Source organism: Anoplophora glabripennis, unplaced genomic scaffold (assembly GCF_000390285.2).
Source record: "Anoplophora glabripennis isolate ALB-LARVAE unplaced genomic scaffold, Agla_2.0 scaffold77, whole genome shotgun sequence".
Taxonomy (NCBI): domain Eukaryota; kingdom Metazoa; phylum Arthropoda; class Insecta; order Coleoptera; family Cerambycidae; genus Anoplophora; species Anoplophora glabripennis.
The window spans coordinates 78,191-96,204 of record NW_019416717.1 but is presented as its reverse complement, the minus strand read 5'-3'; the positions used below and the strand labels follow the sequence as shown (position 1 = coordinate 96,204).

At 32.3% G+C, this 18,014-nt stretch overlaps 2 protein-coding genes across 2 annotated transcripts in view; both read left to right on the top strand.

The window, feature by feature from the left end:
* The window catches only part of LOC111691270, a 68,013-nt gene extending 60,370 nt beyond the window's left edge, over nt 1-7,643 (top strand). Inside the window, exon 3 of the mRNA XM_018716473.2 lies at nt 7,552-7,643. The gene's annotated coding sequence lies outside the window, so the exon portion shown is untranslated. The remainder of the gene's footprint in view (nt 1-7,551) is intronic.
* LOC108911515 (ras-related protein Rab-23) lies at nt 7,580-16,371 on the top strand. Its single transcript, XM_023455285.1, has 5 exons — nt 7,580-7,673; nt 11,578-11,735; nt 15,138-15,217; nt 15,802-15,989; nt 16,185-16,371. Exons 2-5 carry the CDS (start codon nt 11,598-11,600, stop codon nt 16,295-16,297), a joined length of 519 nt encoding a protein of 172 aa, XP_023311053.1. The 5' UTR covers nt 7,580-7,673; nt 11,578-11,597; the 3' UTR covers nt 16,298-16,371.
* The last annotated feature ends 1,643 nt before the right edge of the window (nt 16,372-18,014 follow it).

Genomic DNA, 18,014 nt, shown 5'->3' with positions numbered 1-18,014 from the left:
ATGAAATGACATTTGATTTTAATAAAAGTTACTTCTAGAGTAATGGATCTTTGATGCTAATTTTGCTTTAGTATTTTTCTCGTACGGTAAGAAAAGGGACTGACATTGATATATGAGATTAATTGCTTGCTACTTCCAAAGATAAAGATTTCGATAGAATGTTTTTGTTAGCTACCAGACAGATGTATTGACTTAAATCGAACCAATATTTGTGTCTATAAACCTAACGAGAAACGCGATTGAATTCAAATATTGACCTGTTTGAGCTAATATTTTACAAAAAAAGTTGAAAGGTTACCTTCAAAAAAATGTTTTTATTTCGTTTTTAAGATAACCCTGTCACTTTTTAAGATATCTATAAGTATCCGTAAATTCATTTCTTGTCGACAAGGATGAGATTATTTGTTGAAGAAGGTAGTACTCACTGGCGCAACCAAGGGGGGGGGGGGGCACCGGGGCACGTGCCCACCCCCCCAGACCGGCTGATTAACATATTCATGATTATGGTCCAACTACTAAATCCAGTTTTGATTTCATTACAAGAAATATCCCCATGGAAGGACAAAGATTCCAGCTCAGGGGCATGTATTCTGATCGGTGCGCTGAGCCAATCAAATTTTATTATTTCTCTTTTATGTTCAGAAAAACTTTTACGATTCAGTCTTCCCCTCAGCAAAATTCTACAAACTAAACATCTCGATCTCGCATTTGCAATAAGTAATGTTGAAGAAGTCATCTCATCCGTACGAGGACGAGAATTTTTGACGAGGCTAAACGGAAAATCGAAATATTTTGATATTATCAAAATACCAAGACTAGCAGCGAAACAAATGCACCGGGATAACTTTGCCACTTAAAGCTGCATTAAATATTACCAGATATCAATATTTTTGCCATGGATAGATTCTTTTCTATTGAACCTAAACGATCGATTTTCAAAACACAAGACGATACTCAGTAATTTTATGGTGCTGCTCCCTTGTGGAAAATCTATTACACAAAAGCAAATAGACAGCATCCATACACTAGTCTGCCTGGGTGCGCCACTGGTAGTACTTATGCTTATATAGCACCCATATTATTTTTTAATATTTTAAAAGTAGTGAGTGCAGTTATTGCTCATAATCATTAACAGTTTTCTAAATTTTCTAGTTGTTGGTCGGGACAAACATCTTATGTAATAACCACAACATTTAAAAATATTAATAATAAATTACTGTAAATAAGTACATGTACATAAATTAAATAATTTCCTCTGTAAGACATGCAGAACTGGTAATTAAATTATCTCGGTTTTGGTCCATTAATCTTTACATCAAAGAAGTTTAATAACTATTTAATGCTGTTTAACTATGTAATGATTACTTTCTCTCAAGAGACGATTGAAAACTTTGAAGCAGGAGATACTCACGACACGAGGTGTGCCTGACAGTAACATAATTTGTACCTTGTTAGAAAGAGACAGAGGCATATATTACAAATTGGGTTAAACATCGATCTTCTAGTACTATAAGATCGATGGGGTTAAATCCAGTATAGTGTAGGCGACTAACTACTGCTATTGGCCATTCTTGACACTGCCAACTTAGTAACACAATAAAGCGTTATGTATAGAATTGCCAACGTTAATCTGATTTAAAGTTCTTAATTTTGAAGATACCGGTCAAAACGCTATAACTCAGACGACCTTACTTTGTGAAAGTTTTCAGTTCGAATATAAATTTAGAAAATATCTTTCATTCAATATATTTGATAAAGCATAATATTCGATATTTAGTTTGTTATTCATCATAGTAGGCAAGGATGATTTTAGCAGATGTTACTAAACAGTTAATCTCGTATGACAGTGACCAGTCGTCCATATTTATCTATGATGCCTTTGGAAAGAAAAAAATCTTGCCTGCCAAGTTTCCCTGTTAATTATACCCACTTTCCGTTTTGTTCTAGATTCATGCTGAGATCTTATAGCTTTTTTCGATGATTTTTTATATGAATAAAATCAAATAAATTTTTATGGTACACTTGAAACAGTTTAGATATTTGCCAGGTGAAACAAGTGTTCTAAGTTGATTAATGTCAGCGTATCGCCAGAAAAATTGATGTTATTTCAAAACTAATATTGTTAGTATATTTTTGTAATGCCAAAACGTTACGATTTGATACTTAATTTGTTACATTTAGAATAAAAATTTTAAAAATGTAAACAATCTTCTCTTTTTTACAGTTATATTTCAATTGTCGAGAAAAAAATATTTTGAAATTTAGTTTTGAAAAAAATTTTTTTTTCAAAATTATTATTTGTTTTTCGATATTTAATGAGTATTTATTTAAGGCGAAATTGTGGGAAAATAACAAAAAAAATTGTTTCATAATCATTTTTTCTTTAATCAATTTTTTATAAAACTGACAATTCAGGAAAGAAAAGCGGTTCCATCGATCGATTTCAAAATTTACAGGCCTTTTAAGCAAGTATTGAGCTAAAAAAACCTACAAACATTGGTACTTTTCGCAATATTTGCAAAGCAGTCGTTGATTTTCCAAAACAGCAGAAAAAGCGATTTTTTGCACCTTTTCACCGAGTATGTAATAAAAAAAATTCCCAAACATACCAAAAGGGCCTTGAAGAGGATTGATTCAGGTTTTCAAAATCCATCTTCCGCTCGCTGTACAATCATTATTCATGAGATATCGATGATCAAAAAAAAAGGTGACTTTTCACTCAATTGCCGATATATCAATGAGAAATAATCGTACAGAAAGTAAAAAACTCAAATTGAAGATGATGAATCAGGCTGGCATTTCTCTGAGCCCAAAAATTGCAAAAATTTTTCCTTGCATTATTTCTTTTGATTGTGCCGAGAGTGATGCTCAAAAAAAATGTTCATCTCAAAATTAGAATTTTCAAGCTTCAAGACGCTTCTTTTTTTATAATAGTTACAGCCTTTTAAAAATCACTAAAAAAATTGGAAATTTGTCTGTTCCTTTAATTTTTTTGCTGAGTTTAGATTAATTTTCACTTTGCGTATTGCAGCATCGGTTTAGTGCAACAAGATTTCCCTGTCCCTTGGGATGTTGTTATAAGGCGAACTCCACTGTAGTTTATTTTAAAAAAACTTGGTAACAACGTAGTTTCCAAAATTGTGTCCCAACCATTAACAGAAAATCTTAAAGTTTTTTTTATTAAAATTAAATTCAGGCGATAGTTAACAAATTTACAAATACAATACAAAACAGTTGTAAATTCGGAGATTTTTAGAACCAAAGATTTTGAATTTACAGTGAACGTTCAAACTTGAAAATTTAGTTATTCCAGTTACCTAGGTATTCTTATAAAATAATGATTAGCCAGTGTTCGTACACAATCTAAATATAAAAATATATTTAATCAATGCACAATCTTGGTTACATCACACTTCAGCCTTATTAGTAGAGATAAATGAGTATTGTAGGCGTAATGGTAAATAGAATCAATAACATTTGCTTCAGCGTTGAAAATTGCAATAAAATTGATGATAATGTCATATCTAACGAGTAGGTATAACCGTTTACAAGGGCAATAAAAGTCTTTGAATACCTGTCAACAGCTATCTTCTGTTTATTTTATTCACTTTTCATTTGTTTTTGTGTTTATACAAACTCGAATTCCTACCTGATAGGTTTCATGAGCCGGATTCCGGATTTTTTTAGTTTTTGGCGTTTAAAAATACACCAAAATTTAATCTGCGTATAAGCTACCTACTAGCGCTCTATGTAAAACTTAACACAACATCCATGTGTTAAAAAACAATGATCGGCTAGTTCCTATCTGAAAAGTCTGTAATTCAAAAAGTAGGTATGACACAAAAATTCTCAAATATCATTTTATTTTTACAAAAGTTAGGCACTGCTTCGCCACGTGCACTTACATAATAAGGATTGCGTCAAAATCGCAAACAACTATTTTTAAACAATACTTGACAAATTTTCTGGACAAAAATAAAAAACAAAATTCCATACAATTATCAAGAAAATATGAGTATAATAAACAAAATATTCTGAAAAACATGAAATATACTTGCGAACCAATAATTATTTTTAACACACTTTTGTTTCGTTTCCAAAGCATCGTGAATGGTTTATACCTTCCAGAAAAAAACTTTAATTTTAAATCTAAACGTGCATTTTTTAAATATATATCCGGTGATTCAATCCACAGCACGTAATATTTGTATTTTATGTACCAGCCGCCTTTACGAAATATTTTGACGCAGTTGTGAGTAGATAAATAGAGAATATCTCTTAAAAATAACTTTCGGATTCGATAAATGAATCACACGTTTTTCTCGTATCTATATTTTCATGTGGTCACGGGAAGGGACACATCATTATTTTTAACTTGAGCGTATGAATGGTGCTACACTTGGATCAAAATCAAAAAAATCTAAAAATAACCTGAACTTATTTCTTTTATCTAGATTGTTCTGTATTAGAATTGTTTTAACGTGCTTCTTTTCATGTGTATTTAGACTAGAAATACTTCTGAATAAAAATTTATCAGAAAATTTACAAGTCTGTTGAGGTTGAGGAAAATACATTTTTTCAGTTTGAAATTAATTACCCTATCAATCAATTATACGATCAAAAAGCTATTATACTGACGTCTTAACTGTTGTGACAGTTTTTTTCATAACATTTTTATTTGTTCCGGTTTTCAGTTACTTCTATTGTGGTTGATAAGCAGCCAACCGAAAAATTTCTTGATCTATTATAATAGACCTATTTAGTAGAGACGTCACATACACCAAATAATAGGCAACCCAATAATCCATGGTGCACATTAGCTGTATTCTTTTAACCAATTTTAACAGAGACTACAGATACTTACTTTATCTTATAAAAGTACTTGTTCTTTTTACATTGATAAGCTTGCTTAAAACTGAGAATAACTAAGAATTTTAGAAACCCCTCTTTCCCCAACTAAGCTAGCTTTTTAAAATGCTTACTAATCTGAAACCATGAATCTATAAATGTATTCTTTTTAGAGTCTTTTTTACTTCACTTCGTCTTAGCTAAATTAATCTTAGTCTCACAAGTAAGAAAATTATTTAGTAAAAAGAATACAACTATTATCATGAAGAATTTCTAAATATTTTTACTAGATCGATTTTCGACCTTATGTACTTTGGACATAAGTCATGAATATTTAAGAAGTTTCAATCCCCAAGTGACAAACTAATAGAATTATAGAATTTATATATTTAAATTTATAGAACAATATTGACTTTTATATTAATTAATAAATTAAAATTATATCAATACTACTGAGCGTGCGCATTAAAGATAATTTCATGTAAGCGAAGTAGCCCTAAATTATATACTTAGTCTAGAAGTAGCCTCGCAACAGGATATCATTCAAGGAAAGTTTGGTTATGGTTAAGAGTGCATCTGTAATAAACCACTTGAAGAAAAAACACTCGATAAACACACTGACAGTACAACACCAAGAAATACAATAACGATACTTAGGCCCAAATTCATAGATCTCACTAAAGTTCCGCTCACACTTATCTCATACTAAACTCACCCTAATCGTATTCATAAACAATTCTAATTCAATGAGTCACTTAAATCGTACTCAAATTGCCCTCACAATTGAGTGCTAGGTTAGTGACATATTAGTGGTGTCTGACGTGTGCTTATATATTCCTAATTTATTAATTTTGTGGTTTCATAATATTCTAGCAGTATATTTTACAAATAATTAAGTCCAGGTATTCAATAAAGGATATTCTATACGTGAACGCTATATAAATTATAATTATTTTTTTTTAAATTATTTCTGTTACATACTTCATAAATGATTGCTTGTCACTCATTCTAATCTATATGAAGTATATAGTAGGGAAAATGAACTAAATATTACTAACTACTAACTAATTATTACTTGGAATATATGAGGATCGTTTTTACCTGGATAAATAATTAGACCTTTTGATATTCATTATTTATTATTTAAATGTAACTTATTATGTATATATTTTCAACGTCAGTTATTCAAATTCAAAATAAAGAAATACTGTGACATTAGGTTTCCACTAATGACATATTTTTGGTAATATTTGAGGAGCCAACTGTTTCCTTATCTAGTAATTTGTGGTTTAATGCACACTCAAGTTAGTGACTCATTTATACACATTTCTGAATACCAGAATTGAGAATGATATGAGGGCACCCTAAGTTGAGTGAAGCATAAGTTTGAGATGAGTGAAAGGTTAGTATAGATTTAGGGAAGTCTCTGAATTTGGCCCTTAGAGAGAACTAGAAAATGCCAAGACTAAACAAAACAAGAGAAGATACGCTAATGATGACAGCGATAAAATATCAACAACAGCTCACCTGCGTATGAGGCTACTCTTTCCGAGCATGAGCATTAGGAATAACACGGCAAATGTTAAATTTCTAAATCCTTGTAAAAATGAATTAATTTGAAGTTATTCATTTTTGTAATATGTATGTAAATAGTACACAAGGGTCAGATTCGGTCTGTACAATTTCAACTATGACAATTTGTTGACCTAAATATGTGACGTCACTCTAAAAGAGTATATTCCTTACATCAAAATTTACTGTTATAATTATTCTTAATAAATTTGGATATTTCGATTATTTATTCCAAAGTGATTTTCAGATTTATTTTTATGTTGATGCTATTAGGTATTATAATATTTTATACAATACTTTTCCAATCGTTTGTGTATATAGGACTTGAAACATTAAATACGATTGTGAAATAAAAATAACTTCAGATAAAGGAGTATGTACAAGTTATTATTCCTCAGCAAATGTAAGTTTTCACTTCCTTAGTATTAATAAATTAAATAACGAATGAAATAAATATTTGTAACGCAATTATTGTAAGAAGTTTTTCTTAAGAGCTTATTTATCTTGTCTTTATTGTATATATTACGCTAAAATATATATTTATAGGACATTGAAAGAAATAATTGCATTTTAAATATTTCCCATTTGCTGCAATGAAGGCAAACTGAAAATATCACCAGCGAAACCAAGACACGGAATTACTGAAACTAAAAAAGTTGCTCTGTACCGTGTTATTTTGTCATCTGATGTTAATTAAATTTGTTCATATAGTTAATTTACAAACATTTAGGTTCAGAACTGTGTTAAATATGTATATTCTTACTGATATCTATGAACATGTATTAAAACATCTGAAGACGTCAGTGGTGCCTAATAGTTTCATTATTATTTTGAGAAATTTTCCAAAATTTTGTTCTTTATTTGGAAAAATCTGAAAAAATACTCTTTGACGATTCAAATTATTTCTATGATGTGTTTTTAGATAAAACTGAGGATATTGGGAAAAGATTATAGAGAATAATTAGTTTCTATTACATTTTATTCTACAAGTTTCAAACACCAATACCTACAGACTTATATACGTAAAAGGTTAAGTGATGCTTTATGTCGATAGGGGCTTCGGTCAAATGTCCTTTTTGATCTTTTCAAGGATTTTACATATTTATATAATTAAAAAATGTTTTTTTTCAGGTGGTGATCGTGGGCAATGGTGGAGTAGGAAAGTCTAGTATGATCCAAAGGTATTGCAACGGTACGTTCACGAAAGATTACAAGAAAACAATAGGAGTCGACTTTCTGGAAAGGCAGATAGAGTTAGTATTTCATTTGGCTTTTAAATTTATAGATAATAGTTTCAATATACAGAATTGCTAAATATTTTTTCTTTCATTCCACCAATTAGGACCCTACTAAACTGTGAGTCATTACAGCTGTTGGTATATTCAACATAAATGACTCTTATTTCGATATGAATCCTTTGTAAATACTCTGTTAATAGGAATATGAGATCTAAATTCCATTTCCAAGTGGATTTTTAGAAGAAAAAAAACGATAATAAGAAATCGCTAAATCCATTGACTTTTTTTAGAACCATTTGATCCAAATAAGGCTACTGCAAGTTTTACAACAGCTGCAAATTTCATTTTCACACTCGTAAAAACAAATTTTAAGCCATCTTTGCAACACTTTCCTCATATGTGGAGCTGTCATAATTAGTCGCGCATCAAACATATTATTAGATTTATGTCATTGTATCATTGTGAAACACGTAAATTGATTTGCACATCGTTGCAATCGGTTCCACAATCTGGATGGGATCCCTTATAGATCGCATCATTAGGTATGTTTCTGCACTTGTTTCAACGAAACTTATTCGCGGCGATGATAAAATATCTTAATCTGAAGAGAACGATCGTTCGACATCTACTGATGTAATATTTCCATAATTAGGTAAATAATCTACTTCCAAGCTGGTCCAACATGGTAAAATTCTTTTTCATTCCAAAAAATTTATCTCTGTTTTTGTTTTTAGTTTTTGTTTTTTTTTTAGTCGGTATAGTATGAATTGTTTGCTGTTTTTTTAGCACCAACTACGCTCGACATAATTATACACAATTTTGCATCAAACGGCAACAAAAATCGTAAAAGAAATCGTTCTATTACAGGGAAATCGGCGACTAAACCGACAGCTAGGCAGCTCGCGTGGCTGACTGACGAAGCCAATGGCTAGTGGACAGATTGTGACAGCTCTACTCATATGCATATAGTAAGCGTACTAAGTTATCACATATATTGATATGAAAATATAGATTCCTTTCAATTATATTAATTTAATTGGTCTATACCTAAGTAGGTTAATTTGTCTCTGTATCTATTAGTTTAGCACTTTCAGTGTCTATCGTATGGTATCTAATAATCACACTATAACAGTGTGTCCGGAAATTCATGCAACAAAATTTGGTCACAAATTCCTAAGACAAATTTAGGAGACCCGTATTTTTTCTTTTTGCCAAGTGGCCCCCTCTTTCGGAGTTACAGCCCCCTGAAGTCCGCCCCTAAGAATATTTTTTTTTTATATCTCAGAACCCTGTTGTACGAGATTCACTAAATTTGGTACACAGGGGTTTTATGACATGTGGAATCTGATGGTGCTACGTTTTTTGGCGGGGAACCCTCTTAAGACAATTTTTCGTGGGCCCCCTCGTCTTTGGAGCCAAAAAAATTTAGTCGCATATTTAAATTTCTTAAAAATTATCAGTACACTAGAAAGCCATTAAATTTAGAAACTTTTTGTCTCTTTATACTTTTTTTTGTAAAACGCAATGTTTTCGAGAAAAACGTAAAAATGTGATCGAATGCATATCGTGATTCGCCATTTTCCTCAGAAACATTGCGTTTTACTAAACAAATGTCAAGAGACAAAAAAGTTTCTAAATTCAATTGCTTTCTAGCTAACTAACAATTTTAAAAACAAATCAAATTGGAGACCAAATTTTTCTGGTTCCAAAGACAAGGGGGCCCACGAAAAAGTGTCTTAAGGGGGTTTCTCGACAAAAAGCATAGTATTGTGAGATTCCACATGTCATAAATCCCCTGTGTATCAAATTTAGTGATTCTCGTACAACATTGTTTTGAAATATAAAAAAGACTTCTTAGGGGCAGATTTCGGGGGGCTGTAGCTCGGAAAGAGGGGGGCCAGTTGGCAAAAAGAAAAAATACGTTTCCCCTAAATTTGTCTTAAGAATCTATGACCAAATTTTGTTACATGAATTTCGGGACATATATGATAAAAATTCACAAATTATAACGGAAATAAAACAAACACGAAAATTATTTGCAGATAACAGGAAATAAACACTTTGGTCAGTAGCCACGCCTATTTGGTCACGTGTCGAAATATTTTTTTTATTTAATTTATTATTACTTTTTTATTTATGAACTTTTGTCCCTATTATCATGCTTTCCTGTAGTTTTTTCTTCCCTTTCATTAGTTGTCACTCTTAGATAATGACATTTTTCTACTTTTCCAAAATTACTAAAATCAGATTATCTATACAGGGTGTTAAAAAAAGATTGTAAAATATTTCAGGAGGTAATAGTATGAACCAAAATAAGCAGAAAAGTCTTAATAAACATGGGTCCGCAAAGTAACGGTTGCGGAGATATGGACCACTATTCGTTTTTCAAACATTTTATTTTATTAGGAATAAACCGACAAAGGAAGCTTTTAACAAACAAAAAACAAAGTTACAGAAGATGTTCAAAGTGCCCTCCGTCCATTTCCAAGCAGGCACGACATCTTCGTCTCAACGATATTCGAACTCTTTCGAAAACACCCTCCTTGGTTTGGATTTCTTGACACTTTTGATTAATCCGTAGCTGCAGCTCTTCCAGGCTATTTACAGGAGTACCATACACTAATGTCTTCAAATATCCCCAAACAAAGAAATCTAGAGGGTTCAGATCAGGCGATCTTGGAGGCCATAAAACAGGTCCGGCCCTTCCTACCCATCTATGTGGAAAAGTTTGGTGTAAATGCTCTCTAACGGCCATGGAAAAATGAGCTGGAGCACCATCATGCTGGAACCACATTTGTTGCCTCTGATTCAAAGGAATGTCTTCCAAAAACTCATACAGTGTGTTCTGCAGAAAGTTGAGGTAAGCAGCGCCTGTTAATCGGTTTGGTAAAACAACAGGACCTAGAAACCTGTCACCTACAATACCCATCCAAATGTTTAATGAAAAACGTGCCTGATGTCCAGATTCTATTAGAGCATGAGGATTTTCGTCGGCCCAAATATGCGTATTGTGAAAATTAAACACTCCATTTCTTGTGAACCCGGCCTCATCAGTAAAAAGAATGTTTGCAAGAAAACGAGGGTCTTCAGCATCATGACGTAGAAACCAGCGGCAAAAAACCAAACGTGCTTGATGATCATTTATTGGATTTAAGGCCTGTACTCGTTGCACATGGTATGGATAAAGCAGTTGCTCGTGAAGGATTCTCCAAACAAGAGGACCACTAATTCCTACCTCGGCTGATATTCTCCGCACACTCGTACCTGGATTCTGCTCTACCAGTGCTAGAATTTCTTCTTCTGCTCTAGGAGTGGATACCGACCTTGGTCTTCCGGATAAATGGCACTGTTTGCTCAAGGAACCGGTATCACGCAATCTTTGGTGAATTCTTCCAAACATGCGTTGTGAAGGAATCTGGCGATTTGGATAAGCGTCAACATAAAGACGTCGCGCTTCGGTGGCGTTCCCATTAGCACGACCATACATGAAATGCATGTCTGTTAATTCTGCGTTAGAGTAACCAGCCATAGCGAAAGAAAACTTGTGCACTGAGAACAACTGTCAAATACGTACTGTTTATTTCACTAAACATCAACCAACTATTATAAGAAAATACACAACGTTTTTGCAAAATAAAAAAAGGGGCTAAAAAACATAAAACATTCCATATCTCCGCAACCGTTACTTTGCGGACCCATGTTTATCGAGACTTTTCTGCTTATTTTGGTTCATACTATTACCTTCTTAAATATTTTACACTCTTTTTTTAACACCCTGTATAAGTAGCAAATCTAAATATAGAATTGATTAATCCCTGCCTTGCCTATTTGCGGGCGCTATTTTACTTCAAATCCCAGTTCTTGGAAGGCAATTTCCACCCACCGAAAAAGACTAAGTGACCTCCGCTTTTCAGAGTAGACGGAGAAGAGGTGCGGCTCATGCTGTGGGACACCGCGGGCCAGGAGGAGTTCGACGCCATCACCAAGGCGTACTACCGGGGCGCCCAGGCGTGCGTGCTTGCCTTCTCCACCACCGACAGAGACTCCTTTGAGGCCGCGCACTCGTGGAAGCTGAAGGTAATTAGCAATTACCTCGTTATCGACGTTAATGTTGCGAGCCGTCTGCCGACCGCAAGCGTAGCGGTCATCGCTTGCTACTCCATTTTTTTAGTCTGAGTAATGGCCTAATGGCCTGGTGCATTTTAGTTAAGGCGGAGCGTTAAGTGACTGCTGATTGAATGTTTTCAGTAAGGGTTAAGCAATACAGGATGTTTCTTAAGTACATGCATTCCGATTACGATAATAAATGGGATGAGTCTTTAAGTTATTTTAAGGGAAACGAAATAAACGTACCTAATATGCAGGATGGGAAGGTGATTCCTTTTTAAAAATTAAGGGGAGTCTTTCATGTAAAACAAATCTTTCCGCCCTTTCTGTGTGGATTTATAGCCCATCAAACAAAGAGAAAAATGTTGCTTTTAATTTTTCCTTAAATATGAAGAAAGTTACAAAAATTAAAGTATATGCTTTTTCCTTACTATCAAATAGGACCTATTATTTATCCAGATCGTGTTATTCCGCTTCATACGATGTTTGGTCATTTACATCAGCGTCTTGATGAAACAGGGAATTAAAAAAAACGTACCGTTATAAAAAAGCATCCCCAAACAATTACTCCTCAAATTGAAAATGTGCTTAATAAAAAGGAGGATAGTCCTACAGCATCAAACACTAGGAAGATTACTCACACGTTGCTCCGATTGGCTCATTCTTTCGTCCAGGTCAACTGAAGATGATTTCTTAAAGAGACTGTTTAAAGAGGTCCCGATTTTGTTAAGACAACCAATGTTGTTTATTTACCAAGAGGTTCAAGCTCATTTCAGTTTGGTTCCCCAGCAGTATTTCGATGTTGGCAATCATTGGCTAGGTACAGAAGGAGCACAACCTTGTCCTCCATGTTCCCCAGACTTAAACCCACTCGATTTCTTTATCTGGAGATATCTTAAACAATTGATTTATACAACGGCAATTAAAAATTTGGAGGAATTACGGAATCATACATACTGTTGCGACTTGTGGGACAATTCAAAATGTTTGCAGACTGTTGGCTGCAAACATTTTTGAACGTGTTCGCCAATCAATGCATAGCAAGATAGAAGTTTGTAATGAAATTGAAGCTCGATATTTCCAACTGTTTTTGTAATGTATTTAATATTATTTAAATAAATTGTAAGAAAGGAAGTTTGTTTCTAAAAAAACGGAACATTTTAATGAAAAAATGCATGATGGAGAAAAGTTCATGTGAACCAAGTTTTTGAATGGCATTTTTGAATTGCAATTTTTCAACTCCTTAAGAAGATCCAATGAAAAACCATTAAAGTTTGCAATTTCAAACCTCTTTCGAGGACCGTGTAGGATATCGCTGTAGGAAAGTGGTTGATTACAAAAAGTAATATCCCAAACTACATGAAACTATGAGAAATATAATAAAAACTGCTTTTTTCTACCCATTTAAAGAAGTGTAACACAGATAGCAAACTTTTTGGAAATAAGTTTATAAGATCCCCCTTACTTTTTAACAAGGAACCGCTTTAGTTTTTTGCAATATTAAAGAAACACCTCTGTATATTTACACACCTACCATACGCAGATGTAATCTGCAATATAACTAATAATTTGCAAATAATAGACACTAAAATTGGCTTTTCCTACATTCATTTAAATACCTTTAAGAATTCTTGGAATTCAGTTACTGTTAGCAGAACCTGAACTCTTGAGATAAGTGTTGTTTACCTATCGAGAATGTTCTTTTCTTTACTGATATTAGTGATATTAAACAAGTAGCTGTTGTTTCTTATTTAAATATATAAGTATTCAATATATTTTTTTCCATATAGGACATTGTTTTTTTATATTACGAGAATAAATTAAATAAGAATATAAAATCGTGATAGGTAGGTACTTAAAGTTACATCATTTACTTTTTTCCATCCACAACGTATTCTAGCTGCATAAAATTAATACAATTATAATAACACAGCGAGTCTCTAAGGTGACATAAATTTAATAAAGTCAATAAAGTCAGACAACGAAGTAGATTTATTTTAATGCAATGCGCTTGTTTCTATACTATTTACGAAAAGCTCCAGTCAATTAACCTTCTCAGCACGAATCAACCAGTATTGTGTACTGGGTGTAATAATGCAATGTGCCTACAATCAAGGAACGTTTTACTTGTCCTCATTTAAGAATATCTTCTCATAAAAACAATAACCTTTCCCTATATTCTGAGATATGCAGTCTATTAGCAGTTTAAAATAAAATATTGGAATGATAATTTGCATGCACATGTAAATAAAATGTCAGTTGGTTTCCTATAAACACTTCTTTCTAAAGAATTACTATTTTTTAATTAAAATATCTAGAAAGTGTATCATATTATTGTTTTCTATTTCTAAAGTAAATTTATGGTCCAGTCACTTAAGCATTTCGGTTACCTACCAATCTTTTCGGATGGAATGCATTGACGTGAAATTTGAACTGTAGCTAGGGAATAGCCCAAGAAACAAAAGTTATATAGTGCCGATAAGTGCATTTACCCTAGAGGTGGATGCCACCTCTTCTGAATGGTGGGAATTTTTTTATTAAAAGTAACCTCACGATTCGATAGAGAGACGAATTCTAAGCAAATAATGCTCTATGTGAATTTTTTGTAGTCAATACTTTTTGAGTTATTTGCGCCTAAACATGTTCGTTTTTAGCAAAAATGGAGGCAATTAAATAACAAAGAAATTGCTTTTTTTATTTTTGCAGGTGTTATAGAACCCCAGTTATGACTCCCAGAAGTTGAAGTCAATTTCGAAGATAGCTATAATCGAAACGTTCAACGTCCTGTAGCGGAAAAATTAAAGGTTTTTCGAAGAAAACTTGTATTACACTTATTAAAGTTCTTGAAGACCTTTATATTGAGTGGTGGTAAAAGTCGTTAGCATGAAAACTATTGAAGTTACAATATAAATAAAATGACTGTCTCGATTTTTGAGAAAAAAAATCGGTATTAAATTAATGACGACGGAAAAAAAATTAAACGTATTCCTTCTGCAATTTAGGTACTTTATTTATGTATTAACACTAGATTCTGGGAATTTGAACGATGAGCTTGTATGCAAATTTTCAGGAAAATCCATGCTATCCGAAAAAATTGGGAGCTTCTACCTTATTTTCGCCTTCAGCGACTGGACTATTAATTGTTTATAATTTGTTAATACTATTTAAAAATATATTTAATTCTTCCTTCCTTTCAACACCGTTTTCTTCAAGACATTGCTTTTGACACTTATTTTAATTAAAATAAATATGAGAAAAAACGAAAACTATACTACAAATAAGTAATTCATTATTTATATAATCAGTGGCTTCTTAAAAGTTACAAACAAGTTTCTACTATGTTAAAAATTGATTTTTTTTATATTTTTTCAGGTTGAAAACGAGTGCGGTGAAATTCCAACTGTGATCGTACAAAATAAAATAGATCTTATGGAACAAAGTGTTGTTAATCCGTAAGTATTTTTTTTATTACAACAATAACCCAATGTTGTTCCATCAACATAAAAAGAATTAAAAGAAAAAACCCATAAATTGTGAGTGAATTACTATTTTTGATAGAATGTACATAAAATGTTTCGTAAAGATTCTATGAAAAATCTTTACAAACTTTTTAAATATAGTTTTCGTAATGGTGTCACAGTATGTAGAACGAAGTGGACTAAATTCGATGGAATTTAGGGTAAATTGAATGTAATGATGAAAAAAAAAGCAGTGGTGCAAATTCAAGCTGGTTTTCTCTTACTCTCCCAAAGATGCAAAATTTTCTTCAGAAAATGGCACTAATGAACTAATCTCTATATCCCGTAGTAAGTGCAGGACTGAAAAATGAAGAAAACTTTTTTAATATATCTACTTCTTTGAGTAGAAGAAAAAATCATAAGCTCGTCCCAATTTTAAGTTTGACATAAAACCTGCCGCGAAATCTCATCGAATTTGGTCCACATTCTACAGTTTTTTTTCTTGATCGTGACCTTTCCATATAATTTTTTTACTGACACCTACCGACAGTACAAATTATCATTTTGATGCATTCCAGAGAAGAGGCTGACTTGCTGGCCCGTGCCCTAGGCTGCCGTCTGCTGCGGACGTCCGTCAAAGAGGATGTGAACGTGGCGGCCGTCTTCAGGCACTTGGCAGCAAGATGCCTGGCAGATCTTCGGGATCCACGAGACTGTGACTACTTCACATCGCCCACGCCTCACCATCCCAATTCCCTCACCATTAGTAAGTTGTTTCATCTCATATCTAACGTTTTATCTAATTCAGGGTCGTAGCTAGTGGGCGATGCCGACCCTGCTCATCTTAAAAAAATTTCGCTGCTGCGGCCCTGATTTAATAAAATAATTTTTAACATGCAGCCATAAAAGTAACTCATTTGATTTTCCCTTGATTATTTAAAAAGTTTTATATGAATTTCAGGTGCCTTTAGCCCTAGTCATTCTTCCAAAAACCACAACGGAACAATAGTTTTGAGACCTAACAAACACAAAAAGAAGAAAAACGTTTTAAAAAATGCCTGTAGAATTTTATGAAATATGGTTATTTTATTTTGTGTGGAAATATATGTAAAGACTGTGTATAATATATTAATAACTGTATAAGTATATACTGTGTGTTTCTTTAAGTCCTTTAATGTGTTGAATGTCTCTGCGAAGAGTGTCTTTTGTTATTTTATGTATATTTTGTCCAACTAGGCCAATCGGTGAAGTGCTAATATATTTTAACTAATATGTCTTGTATCTATTTCAAATCCATGATATGGTGCAGCTACTGTGTTCGGTCATAGTGTGAGACAAATTAAAAGAGTACAGTGTAATTTTGTTATAATAAATTCTTGTTGTATTGTGGCAAATGTTAGCTAGTTTTTAAATAGCTACAATAGAGGATAAACACAATAATGAGTGATTACCTTTATATATTCCCTAATTTCTTAACATTTTTCAGATTGATATTTCATAATATAGCTGTGTTCATTGGTTATTATATTACGATCAATTAATCAGTATCCTAAAGTATAATTCCTTAAATGTGAATATAAACTAACCATTTTGTGTTTTAGTTGTAAAGTTTGTATGATTTTAATTTAATAAAATGTTATTTAAAAAAATATGTCATGTATTTAATTAAACCAAATTCACCTGATTCTAATCTAATTTATAGATACTAATTAAGTCATATAATGTTCTGAACCATAAAGTGTATTACTTTAACATCACTTCTGTTGCAATTTCCAGATTTTTTCAGAAATAATTTGAGATACTTGTGGGAATTTAGTTTTTTTTTCTTCTGCTCGCTTTGGGTATTTGATTTATTTCACCAAGGTGCAGAATTAACATTTGATATAATTCAAGAACATAGAAGTGGTAAAATATGTACCACACGATGAGTTGGAAGAAAATTTTAGTCAGGGATAATTAAAACTAATTTTAATTTGATAAAATGCAGGTATTTATTAATTCCAATCAGAATTTTACAGAGCATTATTCACTTATAAAAAATATATTAGTATTACGTACCTACGCTTGTACTATATTCGAATATTTTGGCCTTATATATAACACTATTTGAGCTTTAAATAATTCATATAGGGTGTCCTAGAAAGGCTGGAGCAACATTTAATCAACAGAATCCTAGGACCAAATAAAATTTTTTAGATCAAGTTATCTATATTATAGAAAAGTTATCACCTGCTCAGATAAAGCTGCTGATTGTGGTTCCACGAAATAGCATATTTTTAAATTATTTTAGTTATTGACTTTTTTGGGTACTCATCCTTGTTTATTTCATGGAATGTAAGAACATATAATATACAAAATATATATATTTTTTTCAAGAATGTAATTTTTATATTTCCATAAATAGTTCTATGAATAAAAAACAAAAAAATTAACATAATTTCTAAAACGTTTTCTAAGGATAATGCAGCTATTGTCCTCAATGTATTTTTTATATCCTTATTAAATTATTCTTAGGACACAGAATAACGTTCAGGACACATTGTATTGTATTTAACAAATATAGTATACTTGTACCAAATCAAAGCTCTAACTGTTTCGTGATACCACAGTCACAGGTTACATCTCAGTAGCCCTGGAGTTTGTTCTACATGCAGGTAAATTGATATTGGATCTTGCAGCATTTCGACTTTTCTGGGATACCCCGTCTAGTGAGATTTACAGCAAGTCTTTGTGCAGCAGGTACATATTTTAGAGGACTTGAATGTTTAGATACTATATTGGTAATTAAATA

Bases quoted from the DNA above. Each gene is read 5' to 3' on its own strand.
- LOC108911515 (XM_023455285.1), top strand. From the start codon at position 11,598: ATGCTGTGGGACACCGCGGGCCAGGAGGAGTTCGACGCCATCACCAAG. The intron at 11,736-15,137 runs GTAATTAGCAAT...ATATTTTTTCAG, and splicing joins CGCACTCGTGGAAGCTGAAG to GTTGAAAACGAGTGCGGTGA. The intron at 15,990-16,184 runs GTAAGTTGTTTC...TATGAATTTCAG, and splicing joins TCCCAATTCCCTCACCATTA to GTGCCTTTAGCCCTAGTCAT.